General features: G+C 57.9%; 3 protein-coding genes across 3 annotated transcripts; 1 reads left to right on the forward strand and 2 right to left on the reverse strand.

Moving 5' to 3' along the window:
- Positions 1-1,249: 1,249 nt before the first annotated feature.
- Positions 1,250-2,265, reverse strand: GGS23DRAFT_485640 (uncharacterized protein). The gene has a single exon (XM_051514356.1). It carries the CDS (start codon positions 1,922-1,924, stop codon positions 1,319-1,321), a length of 606 nt encoding a protein of 201 aa, XP_051372884.1. The 5' UTR covers positions 1,925-2,265; the 3' UTR covers positions 1,250-1,318.
- Positions 2,043-7,336, reverse strand: GGS23DRAFT_485623 (Pentafunctional AroM protein). The gene is made up of 2 exons (XM_051514355.1): positions 2,419-7,336; positions 2,043-2,352 (listed from the first exon to the last, which is right to left on the reverse strand). Exons 1-2 carry the CDS (start codon positions 7,057-7,059, stop codon positions 2,161-2,163), a joined length of 4,833 nt encoding a protein of 1,610 aa, XP_051372885.1. The 5' UTR covers positions 7,060-7,336; the 3' UTR covers positions 2,043-2,160.
- Positions 7,337-8,535: 1,199 nt separating this feature from the next.
- GGS23DRAFT_619993 (MFS general substrate transporter) lies at positions 8,536-12,105 on the forward strand. Its single transcript, XM_051521065.1, has 10 exons — positions 8,536-9,322; positions 9,476-9,548; positions 9,614-9,720; positions 9,777-9,913; positions 9,986-10,112; positions 10,164-10,231; positions 10,361-10,424; positions 10,479-11,027; positions 11,102-11,170; positions 11,246-12,105. Exons 1-10 carry the CDS (start codon positions 9,058-9,060, stop codon positions 11,401-11,403), a joined length of 1,617 nt encoding a protein of 538 aa, XP_051372886.1. The 5' UTR covers positions 8,536-9,057; the 3' UTR covers positions 11,404-12,105.
- The last annotated feature ends 283 nt before the right edge of the window (positions 12,106-12,388 follow it).

Raw genomic sequence — 12,388 nt, forward strand, 5'->3', positions numbered from 1 at the left:
TATCCCATCCGTTTTGCTCCTTTCCCGGTTCTCGTCCTATCCCTTGGGCCTTGGCGCCTCGGGTAGCATGGCCTGTTTGGCCCAACTAGCCCGACGCGACCGACAACTCCCACTCGCTCTCCATCGTGTGGGTACCTCCTCTCGAGTAAGGCAAGTCGGGCGTGTATCGTGTAGGTACCTCTCTCGAGGTACCTGCCCAAGGCGTGTACCCACGTAAGCACACCGGCACTTACGTAGGTACCCACGTAGAGCGAACAGGCTAGGGTCTTGGGGTAGCGGGCATCCCGATCCCTCGGCATCTGTCTTCGCTAGATCCGATGGATCCATCGCGGGTCGCGAGTTCGCTCACGTGCCTGTGAAGCCTCAGGCACCGACTAGATGCTTCCCTTGGCTTAGTAATTGGGGGGGGGGACTAGGTGGGTGGGAGGTGAGGTACCTGTCTTAGGTACCTACGTGCGCCACGCATGTACCTCCACCTCGTACATGGGGTGACGGTACCACCGGCGACGCGAGACAGGGCGAGGTAGTACTAACGTGGTACTCCCATCTCGTACCCGTGGCTGTGCGAGGCGTGGCTCCACCCCCACCTAGCCGGCCCCAACCTATCAGCGCCCCGCGATTCTCGATGCCTGGCATCTTCATCTTCGATCCGCGCGAGCGACGGCGCAAAGCAGCGTGCCTGCGTGCCCCACCCCACCCCATTCCCGTCCGGTTCCTTGTTCGGTTCCCAATTCCCTCCCCCCCAAAGTCCAGCTGCGCGCGTGTGGCTGTGGAAGCCGGCGCGCGCCTAGCTTCGGCTCAAATTCGCTGTTCCCTCGGTCGGCGAACGGCGCAACCCTCCTCTCAGCTGGCCTGGGAAAAAAAAAAAAAAAGCGCCAAGTCTGCCCGTCGGCGCGCGAGCTGCGACTGGCGACGGCGACGAGCCGCTGGCGCGCACGGCAGCCAGCTGAGCCAGCTGTGCAGGCAACCCAGGCGCGTACGTGTCGCGCGCACTGATTGCACACTCTTGGTGCTGCTGCCTCGCTGGCGGCGAGGCCCCCGCGTCCGGGACCGGCGGGAGAGGAAAGCACTAGATAGACGAGCAGCAAGAGGGGCGGCCAGTCGCCGTGTCGTTTCGCGACGCTGCTGGCCGTCTCGTCTGCGGGCAGCGCGGATAGGGACAGGTGGCGGGGGGGCGTAACGCGCGCAGGCAACAGCCAGCTGGCAGCAGGCAGGGGCGGCGGGGACGCGCGCGATGGACCGGACGGACGGACGGACGGGACAGATAGGCACACAGGATTTGCAGCTTCGGGCCGAGCGGGCCGTGAGTCGCGCTCGCTCAGCTCAAGGTTGACGCTTGCTCTAGTGGCGCGCGCCAATGGGGCGGTCTGCGCGGGGATCTGGTGGCGGCGGCGGCGGCGGTGAGTAAGAAGGGTACGACGACGACGACAACGATGGTGACGATGAGAGCGGAGAGGCAGGCTATAGGGCGGGTATATGTGCAGCAATGCGTAGACCGTCTGTCCGGACGTCCGGACGAGGGATAAGGGCTGACTGACAGGATTTTTTTTTGCGCAGTCACACTCGGACGAGAGGCAGGAAACACCAAGTTTACGGCTCGGTAGGGCCTGTATAAGCAACCTGCATGCGCAGAGCCAAGCCTCGGGTCGAAAAGGCGGAGAGAGAGAGAGAGATAGGGAGAGAATGAAAGGAAAGGAGGCTGTCGCAGCTTCGGCCGTAGCACCGTCGATACCGCCGATGTCAGGGTTTCGACGAGGCTGACGCGCCTACTGCGCGTGGAATGCTCCCGGCAAATTAACCCAACCTGTCCTCCCGCCTCAGGCACGAGGGCCCGAGGCCGGGCGGCGCGCGAGATTACACGTAGCCAACCCCATGCGCGTAGCCAGTCTGAAGGGAAAAAATGATACCGAAACAGCAATAGCATCGTGTCCTATTATGCATATCGTCTACCGCTTTTATGTATACCTAGGTCAGAAAAAAAGCCACTCTTTGATCTTTGAGGCAGGCTGCATCCGCTAAACCTGGGATCTAACGACTCCCGGGCACGAGTAGATACATGATGCAGATTGGTCTACAACGCAAAATTCCCTATCCCCGGCCGCAACGCGCGAGGCGCTGGCGTAGCCGTCGCGGCGTTGCGCTGTGTCACCACACGCCCACCTAGCTAGCCCTCGATAACCACCGCGACCAGGCCAATGCGGCGCCGGCCCCTGCCGCCGCGTAGACGAGAGGCGCCAGGACCTCCCGGTATCCGGTGCCTGCGGGCTGTCGGCTCTGCGAAGCCGCGTCGTCGCCCATAACGAACGCGCGCACGTCCGAGAACCGCGGGGAGATGCCCGTCCAGAGCTGAAACTAGAAGCGGAAGGTCAGTGTTAGCAGAGCAGGCAGGGCCCGGCGGGCGTCGACGCCGCCACGTACCTGGTAGTAGCCCTGCGAGGCGAGGACCTCGAGGCCGGGAATAGTAGCCCAGCCCGCGCTCTCGGCCAGCTCCATCGCGGGCGTGCGCCGAGGCCTGTAGGCCATCTCTAGCAGGATCCGCGGCCCTTCCGTCTTCTTAGGTTGCCGCAGGACGGATCGGAGTGTCCTCAGTATCGACTTGTCGATCGGTTTATCGGCGGGTATCGTGCTGACGATGACGCTCGGCGACCGAGAAATAGTGCTGGTCTCCGTTATCAGCTCGATGTGGTAATCGCTGGGGAAAGATGAGCGGAGCGAGGCGACTGCGGCGGGATTTCGCGCCGCGATGTAGATCGGGCTGTAACCGAGGGAGTGCAGCGCGTAGATGCCCGCCCTGCTGGTTCCGCCCGAGCCCACCACCATCGCGCTGCTCGGGTTCGCTTTAGTGGGTGATACCAACCCAGCATCGTCCAGAGAGTGGGTCATGCCTTTCCAGTCCGTGTTGTCGCCGAGCAGGTGCGGCGACGACCCATCGTTCGAAGGTATCGGTATGATCGTGTTGACGGCGCCGATAATCTTTGCCGGTTCTGAAATCTCATCGAGCAACTTCATAATGTCGAGCTTGAGGGGGATCGTGACCGACGCACCGCCAAAGTCGGGGGATCGAATCAGCTCTCGCACGTCTGCGGCAGTGTCGGTTTCGTACAAGGAGTACTGATGGGGTAGTCCCATCTGGCGAAACAGAGCATTATGCAGAGCCGGAGACCGCGACGCCGAGATGGGTTTCCCGAGCAGGCGGAATTTCTTAGGTTCCAATGCCCCGATTAAGCTTAAGCCGTCGCGAATCTCGACAGCTGACAGCTGACCGGGTGCCGCTTTGAATGGCAATGCTTGGTGTGAGACGGGCGTCAGAAAGCCGTTCAACACGCGAGAGAGCTTGCCGATGGTGCCCATGTTGAGGGCTATGATAGGCTTTGCGTGGGCAGCATACATCCTATCCCTGAAGCTGGCTAGCGAGAAGTTATCTTCTATCGTTTTCGCGACCCCTACTAGCTTGATAACGTCGCCGTACTGCAACGCGCGGTTGTACCACTTCTGCCAGCTGCCGTCCTTCCACGACAAGGCACCCTCCGGGTCGTGGTGGGATGCAATGACGCGTGTGGCACCGCCTCTAGACTGGATGATGGCATCCAAAGTGTCGTCCGAAAGTGTCATCTCGAGGTCTACGTACTCCACACCCGTGCGTATGGCCGCTCGATAGAGCGGGAGCAGCTGCTCCTCGGACGTATAGCTGAAACGGCCCCCTTGAGACACGGACCGTACAGTAAAGATGATCGGTATCTTCGCTACTGAGCGCAGGAGAGATATCTGCTTCCCTACCGATTCCGGCGATACGTCCTTGAGCAGATCGACGCGCAATTCGACAGCGTCCGAACCGATGACCGCCTGCGGAACAACGTTGAGCGCCGATGCTACGCTAGGGACGGTGAGCGATACGAAGAAAGACTCTCGCTTCTCCTTAACGTCCTCGAAATGCGTACTTCTACCGCTGATCGCTGAGATGAACCGGACAAAGTCGGCAGGAGGGCCGCCGAGACCTTGGGGTGAATCGAGGTGAGGGCTGTGGTATTCGTAATTGCTGCATTCCTGATAAAGGGGTTTCCGCCTCTCATACACGCCCCGTATCTCTTCCGTGTACGCAGGGCGGGTCTTGTCACGCTTCAGATATTCCACCGTCTGCTCGATATCGCGATGGACGAGGAGTACCACACCACCGTTGCGATGGTAGGAAGTGAGTAGCTGTCGCGCCTCGGGGGTCTCAACGATACCACCGCCGCATGAGAAGACATGACCTTTGCCTTTATTCTTCAGCACGTCTTTCAGAAGCTCGAGCTCGTCGCTCCGGAAGCCTTCCCAACCGCGGCCGCTCTCCCGGATAATCTGAGGGATCGTTAAACCAGCACGAAGCTCTAATTCGTGGTCGAGGTCAATAAAAGGACGCCCGAGTATATCAGCCACCCAACGACCGGCGGTGGTCTTCCCAGCGCCTCGCATACCGACCACGAAGATGGTAGGCCCGACGTCAGGTTGTTTTGTCTTGTCGTGGACGGCCGGGACGGCCTCCTCGCCCCTTAGGCCGACATGGAATGACCGAGCCAACACGTCCCACCAGCCAGGCCATGTTTTGCCAGTACACTCGCGCTCGAGGATCAGAACGGGACCAGTTGCCAAGACGGATAGAACGCTGAAGCTCATCGCTACGCGGTGGTCATCGTAACAGAAGACGCCCTCTCTCGGCAACGAAAGTTCCGTATACTTTCTGCCCGACACCACGATGCCGTCGTCGAGCTCTCTGCACCCAACGCCGAATTTCGCGAGCTGCTCCCTCATCGCTGCGATGCGGTTGCACTCCTTGACGCGCTGGTTGGCAATTCCGGTAATCCGCGTCTCGCCCGACGCGACGGCTGCGAGAACTGAGGCGGTCAAGAAGGCATCGGTCATGGGTTCCATGTCGACCTCGATGCCCTTTAAGCCACCTGGCTCCGGACCGGTCACAGTGGTCGATGTTCCGTCCTGTACTACGGTACACCCCATCGGGCGCAGCACATCCGTCGCGAAACGAGCATCTCCCTGTAACGAATTTGCGCCAATGTTCGGGATCGTGCACGTCGTTCCGGTTATGGCAGCTACAGCGAGGGGGTACGTTGCCGAGCTTGCGTCGCTCTCGACAACGTACTCTTCGGGGTTCGTATACACACCCTGGGGGATGTGGTAGGTGTATGGCTCATCAGGTGACTTTGCAACAGAGATGCCGAACGACGCCATCATGGCAATGGTCATATCTATGTAAAGCTGTGATATGGGTTTGCCGCCAACCAAGCGGAGAGTAACGGGTTCCTTGGCGTACGGCGCGCACATGAGAAGGGACGAGACGTATTGAGATGATATGGTGGCAGCCAGCTCGATAACGCCTCCGGGAAGGCCACCGGCCGCGTCGACCTGCACCGGCAGACTCTTCTCCTTCTCGAGATATTTAATATCGACGCCATTCGATCGCAGAGCATCAACGAGCGGCCCGATAGGCCTGTCCTTCATCCTCGCATTCCCGGTTAAAACGGTCGAACTCGTACTAGAGGGAGAGCATAAAGCGACTACGCTCGTCAAGAAACGAGAAGCGGTGCCCGCGTTCCCGAGGTAGAGAGGCTCTTCGCTCGCTTCCAGCTTGCCGCCCCTTCCCGTGACCACGAGGACTTCGCCGGCGTCCTCCCACGAGTACGAGGCGCCGTTGAGTCGCGCAATCGCCGAGAGCATGTATTCGGTGTCATCAGAGTGGAGGAGATTCTTGACCCGACAAGTCCCCTGACCCAGCGCAGCCAGCACCAAGGCCCGGTTGGAGATACTCTTTGACCCCGGAGGAGTTACCTCGACATCTAGTTCTTTGGGCACGCCCGGCCTGACACGAATGGCCGGGGATAGGACGATTCGTATGTCGCTGTCCCCGACTACGCTGGCTCGGGGTTCATGAGTCTTCCCTACGGCGGACAAGAGCACGATCTTCTTGCTCTTCCCTTCGTTCTTCTTATCTACGGCCATCTTCTCAAGCAAGACATCTACGGAGCACTGCTTTCCGGCGGTCAACTTTACGATACGCTTGTCATGGAGGGAGGTGGGCAAGTCGTAACTCGCGATACACTTAACCAGCCGGGCCACCGCGCCCGGTCGCAGCACGCCGAGATGACGAGCAAGTTCGGCCTCTTTAACCATCCCGATAGCTACACATTCGCCATGTAAGACTTGGGGGGTGAGGATGGCCTCGATCGCGTGGCCAATAGAGTGGCCAAAGTTGAGCAGGTTCCGCAGGCCGCCCTCTTTCTCGTCCTGGGAGACGACGTCGGCCTTGACGCGGGCGGAAGCGAGGACGATGCGCTTCAGTATGGCACGGATGGGCAGTAACCTCTCGCGGGGGTTAGCCGTCTTGGATCGGATTGTAGCCAGGATCAGAGCAGCATTTTCTTCTAGGGCGGCGAACTCGGTCTCATCCCATATGGCAGCGGTCTTGATCACCTCGGCCATGCCGTTGATGAATTCACGTACGGGGAGCGTCTCGAGGAATGCGAGGTCTATATAGATGCGACGGGGCTGCCAGAAGGCACCGACGAGATTCTTGCCGGTGGGGGTGTCGATGGCGGTCTTGCCGCCGATCGAAGAGTCGACCATGGCCAGGAGGGTGGTGGGGACCTGGACAAAACGGACACCGCGCATGAAGGTAGCGGCGACGTAGCCGATCATGTCGCCGATGACACCGCCGCCCAGGGCTATGATGACAGTGTCCCGGGTGCATTTCTGGGCCAGCATCCAATCCTCTATGCTGGCCTTGGTCTCGCGGCTCTTGGAGGTCTCGCCGGGAGGGATGGTGTAGGTGAGTAGGCGAGTCGAGATTTCCCGGTCCTCAGCGGCCTCGCGGAAGAGACGCCGGAAGGGCGGCACATAGCGATCGCGGAGGTTCGTGTCGGTAATGAGGACGTAGGTGGAGGACTTGAGGTTCACGAGGAGGTCGTCGGAGACGAAATGCCACCAGATGCCGTGGTCGACGATGATGGAGTCAGACCCTAGGATGGAGATGCGGGTGGGGGCCCAAGCACCGTTGACTTGGGCAGCCATGGGTGCTGGTGGTGTGAAGCAGTGGTCTATCTGGTCATTAGGAGAGACATTTGAGGGATAGCTGGTGATTTAAAGGAGGAATGTCGGGGGGAGAAGGTCTGTGAGAGACCCAGGCGAGCGAGGCGCTTGGTTTGACGGGGACAATGAAGATCGGGTCATGGCACAAAGTGCGAGTCGACGATCTTTGATCTGAAAATTTTGTGTGGCTTAGGTATTATTTTTTTTGGGTGGTGAGAATTCTGTTGCGGTACCTGGCAGCACTGCTCCGCGGGCCAAGATACATGCCCATCCGCGTGAGTGGGCACGTGGGCAGTCTAGTCAGAGTCCCAACCGCTCCTGATTGGCCAATTGGAAAGCTCCGGGGTCTCATTGCGTGGCAGAGCGGGTCCGAGAAGCTTTGGGACGACGAGGACCTCCAATAAGGCGGGGCCGATTCCACGGACCGTATTTACGTGTAACAGGTACCTTAGGCACTAAGGAGGAGGTACCTACCTCTTATTTATCCGCAGAGTACCTAAGGTACCTACCTACCTACCTAGGAGGAGGTACCTAGTAGGGCATCAGACGCACTCTGTGCGCTGCCACCGAAGCCCTATACCGCATGTCATCGGTACCTACCTAAGGTACCTGGCATGATTTACCTATCGGAGGTAAGTAGGAGGTGTGCAGTTCAAGGTCAAATACCATAAGATAGAGGAGGTGCCGTGGACCTCGTGGTGTGCATATTGTCGTATTACATGTAAGCGTCGATACTAAGGCACCTAACTCAGGTATTCCTCGACCTTCTTCAGGTTTTCATATTCATTCCCATCCCACCCCGTCTGGCCGGCACGTCTCCGCAACATCGCCCCCTCGTCCTTCTCTAATCGCCGTAAACTCCATACGTACCTACCCGTCACCCCCGTCGACGCATGCTTACTCTCACTGCCGATCGGCCTATCTCGTCGATTCCCGTGCTGTCTTAGAGTGGGCGACACTCCCCCGTCCGCCAGTGGATGACGACGAGGATGAGTCTGACCGTACGCAAGGCGTGAGCGAGGGGTGGGAGCGAGGTTCGGATCAGAAGAAGAAAACTTCCTAGCAGGTGCTGATAACACATTCGTATGTATACGCACTTGCTTCCTATAGGCCTGCCTGAATCGCCTGCTTAGGATGCGCTTAGAATGTGTGCCGATGGACCAAACCCCGAGCACCCTCCGAGCCCCTAACCCGAGCACGCCTTGCTCGTGCGATTCCGGCGTCGGCGTTAGCCATTCTGGCTGTTCACGTCACCCCGGGTAGATCGACGGCTGCGGTGTTCTGCATCTGGCTGCTGTGAGCTGTTATTTGCCCACGTCAACTTGCCGATGCCGACGACATTATATCGCCGAAGAACCATCCTGACGGAGCACACCTCTGCAGGCACATAAGCAGCCATGCCGCGGCTTATAAATGGATACACTGTACAGGCTTAGGGGCGGCCGCCGCCTGTTCCTTTTGTACCGGGGTAATATTTCGGCCTAGGTTATTTGTAACGTGGGATGGGGTATGATGGTTGCAAAATAGACCATACTAAGGGACATGGGGGGCAGGCAAGGGACCCGCAACGGCATCGCGTTCTCGCGCTCTGCGACTTGACAGGCGACTTTTCTGATTCAAGCTGACTGACTGCCTGGTGAGTGGGGTCCCAGCGAATAACCAGATGGCAAAAATAAGGGTGTTAACCAACCTGGAATATTCGGGGAATTTATCATCAGTTTATTATGATCGATTGTGCTAGGGCCCTGTAGCGCTATATATTTCTTTGTGTCCCGTGGCATGCCTTTCTTTTTGCTATCCGGCTGACAGAAAGCCGTTACGGATCCTACAAAGACTCGCTTGCCTACGACGGACTGTAAACAAGATATTTTCCTGCCCTAGCTGTTTATTTCACCAGAGGATTAGCCGGACAAACAGCAGCACCAGAGCCGACTCTGCCTGTCCTCCAGCCGGGGGTGGCTGGCTAACCTGTCATCCAACATGGAGAAACTCGACGAGGAGAAACTCGGAGCCCAGTCTAAGTTAGACGCCGACCGGGAAAGTAGAGCTGAATCCCTCGAAGCGCCGAGCCGGTCGAGCGTGTATCGTGCGCGCTCTACTTCCATCGCGCGCACACGGTCCAACAACGGACACGGAGTCGCGGATCTCGAAGAGGACCCCTCGGCCGATGACACACTTGCCCCCAACCGGCCTGACGGCGAAAAGGACCCGTTCGAGGTAGCCTGGGATGGCGACGATGATCCACGTAAGCACCTTCGCGAGCTGTCTTCTCGGCCTCCTTCACGGGAGTCTATCTACGTTTCGTAACGTAACTCTAGAAATAACGACTCTCGTCGCTATCCGGAACTTACCTATTTATTTTGCTTTTGGGAATGAGATCTGACCATCTTTGTTGCAGTATGTCCTCGGAGTATGAGTAAACCTCGTAGATGGATGGCGGTGATAGTTGTTGGTATGGGGAGTTTCTGTGTGTACGTGGGCATCTGTGTGCATTCTGCTCCCTCGTCCCAGTTCGGGTTTTAACGAAAGAGACTAGGACCTGTACGAGTTCGATCTATGCGTCAATGTATGGGCAGATGAATCCGGAGCTCCACATGTCGAGCATCGTCGGCACGCTCGGCCTGTCGCTCTTCGTCCTCGGCAGTATGTCCATCGACGCACGCGAGCAGAGGCAACTTTCGCTGACCGTTCAACTCCAGTTGCTCTTGGCCCGTTGCTTATGAGCCCCCTGAGCGAATTCGTCGGTCGCCGTCCGATCTACCTCGCGTCTTGGGGCATGTTTCTGATCTGGCTAATCCCTAGCGCTGTCGCTCGCAACGCCGAGACTATGTTGGTAGTACGTCTCCCGCTCGCACCCTAAGCCGTGTTTCCTTCCGTAGGTTTGCGGCGCTGACGGGGAAAACTACAGGCGCGATTCATCGACGGTTTCGCTGGGAGCTCATTCCTTAGTGTCGCCGGCGGTACTGTCAGCGACATGTTCAAGCGGCACGAGATCCAAGGGCCGATGGTTATCATGTCGTTAAGTCCTTTCGTCGGTACGTATCCATCAACTGAAGCCGGTCTGAAATGCAACTAATATTCCGTAGGCCCCAGCTTCGGCCCGCTGTTTGGAGGATTCATAAATTATAACACGAGCTGGAGGTGGACGTACTACGTAGGTATTCCCGATGCCGTCACGATCCCTTAGAGAATGCCTTCAGAGATATGCTGGGCAGAGCTGCGTCATATGAGTCTCACAAACGCATACATCTTTCCCTCGTTACTCACATTCGAACGTCGACAGGTACTCATCATCTGGGCCTTTTTCCTCTACATGATGATCATCTTCTTTGCTCCCGAGACGTACCGTACGTAATTCCTCTTGGCGTAAGCTGGCTACGATAGTGCTGACATACCCCTAGACCCTATCAAGCTACGGGATAAGGCTAGGCTGCTGAGAAAAGAGACGGGGGATGAGCGTTGGAGAGCGCCAATGGAGAAGTCGACGAAGTCTGTCGTGGAGACCATCGGGTACTCCCTGCTACGGCCATTCCAGCTGCTGCTATTTGAGCCGATGTGTCTGCTGCTCTGCCTATTCTCCGCCTTATTGCTCGGGGTTCTCTATCTGTTCTTCGGGGCGTTCCCGCTGGTCTTTGGCCAGAACTACGGCTTCAACCTGTGGCAGAATGGCCTGTCCTTCCTCGGCATCTTCGTGGGCATGATCCTCTACTCCTTGACCGACCCGCTCTGGCGTCGCATATATCTCCGCCTCATTGCGCAGAACAACGGCGCCCCCGAGCCGGAATTCCGCCTGCCGCCTGCGATCGCGGGCGCGTTCTTGTGTCCTATCGGGCTTTTTATTTTCGCGTGGACCGCCTTTCCCTGGGTCCATTGGATAGTGCCCATCATCGGGTCTGGGATATTCGGCTGTGGTACGCTGATGGTATTCACCGGGATATTCACCTTCCTGGGTAAGTTAGACGGCCGCAGCGGGCGTACAACCATCATATTACGTGCATGGCCGGGTAGCTGACATAGCTGGTAGTGGATGCATACCCGCACTTCGCGGCTTCGGCCATGGCTGCCAACAGCTTTACTCGGTGTGTTTTTGCCGGTATGTGCGAATCTCGGGGAGTAGATAATATGCCCTATCAAGACTCTGCAACTGGCTGACTCCTTCGTCCAATAGCCGCATTCCCTCTCTTCGGCATACAGATGTACCACAAGCTCGGCTTCCAGTGGGGATCAAGCCTGCTGGCCTTCCTCACGGTTGCGATGCTACCGTTCCCCTACCTGTTCTTCCGATACGGAAAACAGATTCGCAAGAACAGCAGGTTTTCGCAGTAGACACGCGCAGGCAGATTGCCCGCCTTGGAGATGTTAAGCGATGTACGGATAGACGCCGACAATGAGCACCAATGACGTCCTTGGATAGACGTGTATCATAAAGATAGATACCATGTATATAGAACCACCCGAGGCACCTATTCTCACTATCGATCCCGTCGAAAGGAAGGCCGTGGCAAGCAACGAGGTTGAGGCTCATGGTAACTACCTATAGCCATAGCCTGTAGCTTAGCTACCTTGGGTACTTTGAAAGCTGCCATCTGTACGCTCCAGCAGCTACTGCAGTCTGCAAGGAGAGGAAGCTATCAAGAAGAACCTACGGTTGGCAGTATACGAGAGCCGGTTCCCAAGATAGGAGACTTTGAACCAACCAAATGAATGCGCTTCTTGAGGACATGCGACCTGTCCGAGAAAGCGGAGGGGCAAGCACAGGAGTCCTCCGGGACACCAACCTGCCTGGCACTCACTCTACTTCTGACTCTACCGTCAAGCGAATTGTTACCCGTCTCTCTCAGCCACAATTACCTAGGCGGGCCAACACCATAACTCGCGTTCCCTCCTCTAGCACGGGCCGCCAACGGCAATGGCAAACAGCGCGCGAATGACGGCGGCCCTCCTCCTCGGCCGCCACAGCAGTAGCAGCAACGACGCCGCATCTGGGACGGACGCCTTGTTCTGAGAATTGACAGGTCCCCTACGGAGTGCCCTCGTCTAATTCCTGGTGAGCAGCACAGCCAACGGCGCGGGCTCCCGTGGTTACACGGCCCTCGGCAAGTCGCATCACCAGTATATGATGAGACATGCAGGATCGTCACCGAGTCACTCGCTCGCTCACTGACTGTTGCCCTGCTGGGAGACTCACTGCAGATAGCAGTGGAAAAAGGGGGAGCCCGGCTCGTGGCTGGGTGGATGCTGCTGGGGGGGGTGTCGTCATTCACCACTTGAGAGCGATGCGGCTGTCCGTCTCACAAAGGGAAACTTATAT

Source organism: Durotheca rogersii, assembly GCF_024521655.1.
Source record: "Durotheca rogersii strain YMJ 92031201 chromosome Unknown GGS23scaffold_7, whole genome shotgun sequence".
Classification (NCBI taxonomy): domain Eukaryota; kingdom Fungi; phylum Ascomycota; class Sordariomycetes; order Xylariales; family Xylariaceae; genus Durotheca; species Durotheca rogersii.

Coding starts and splice junctions, on each gene's coding strand:
- GGS23DRAFT_485640 (XM_051514356.1), bottom strand. CDS start 1,924: ATGCTATTGCTGTTTCGGTATCATTTTTTCCCTTCAGACTGGCTACGC.
- GGS23DRAFT_485623 (XM_051514355.1), bottom strand. CDS start 7,059: ATGGCTGCCCAAGTCAACGGTGCTTGGGCCCCCACCCGCATCTCCATC. Junction 2,353..2,418: donor CCTCGCAGGGCTACTACCAG/GTACGTGGCGGC, acceptor TTCCGCTTCTAG/TTTCAGCTCTGGACGGGCAT.
- GGS23DRAFT_619993 (XM_051521065.1), top strand. CDS start 9,058: ATGGAGAAACTCGACGAGGAGAAACTCGGAGCCCAGTCTAAGTTAGAC. Junction 9,721..9,776: donor GTCGCTCTTCGTCCTCGGCA/GTATGTCCATCG, acceptor GTTCAACTCCAG/TTGCTCTTGGCCCGTTGCTT. Junction 10,425..10,478: donor CTTTGCTCCCGAGACGTACC/GTACGTAATTCC, acceptor ACATACCCCTAG/ACCCTATCAAGCTACGGGAT.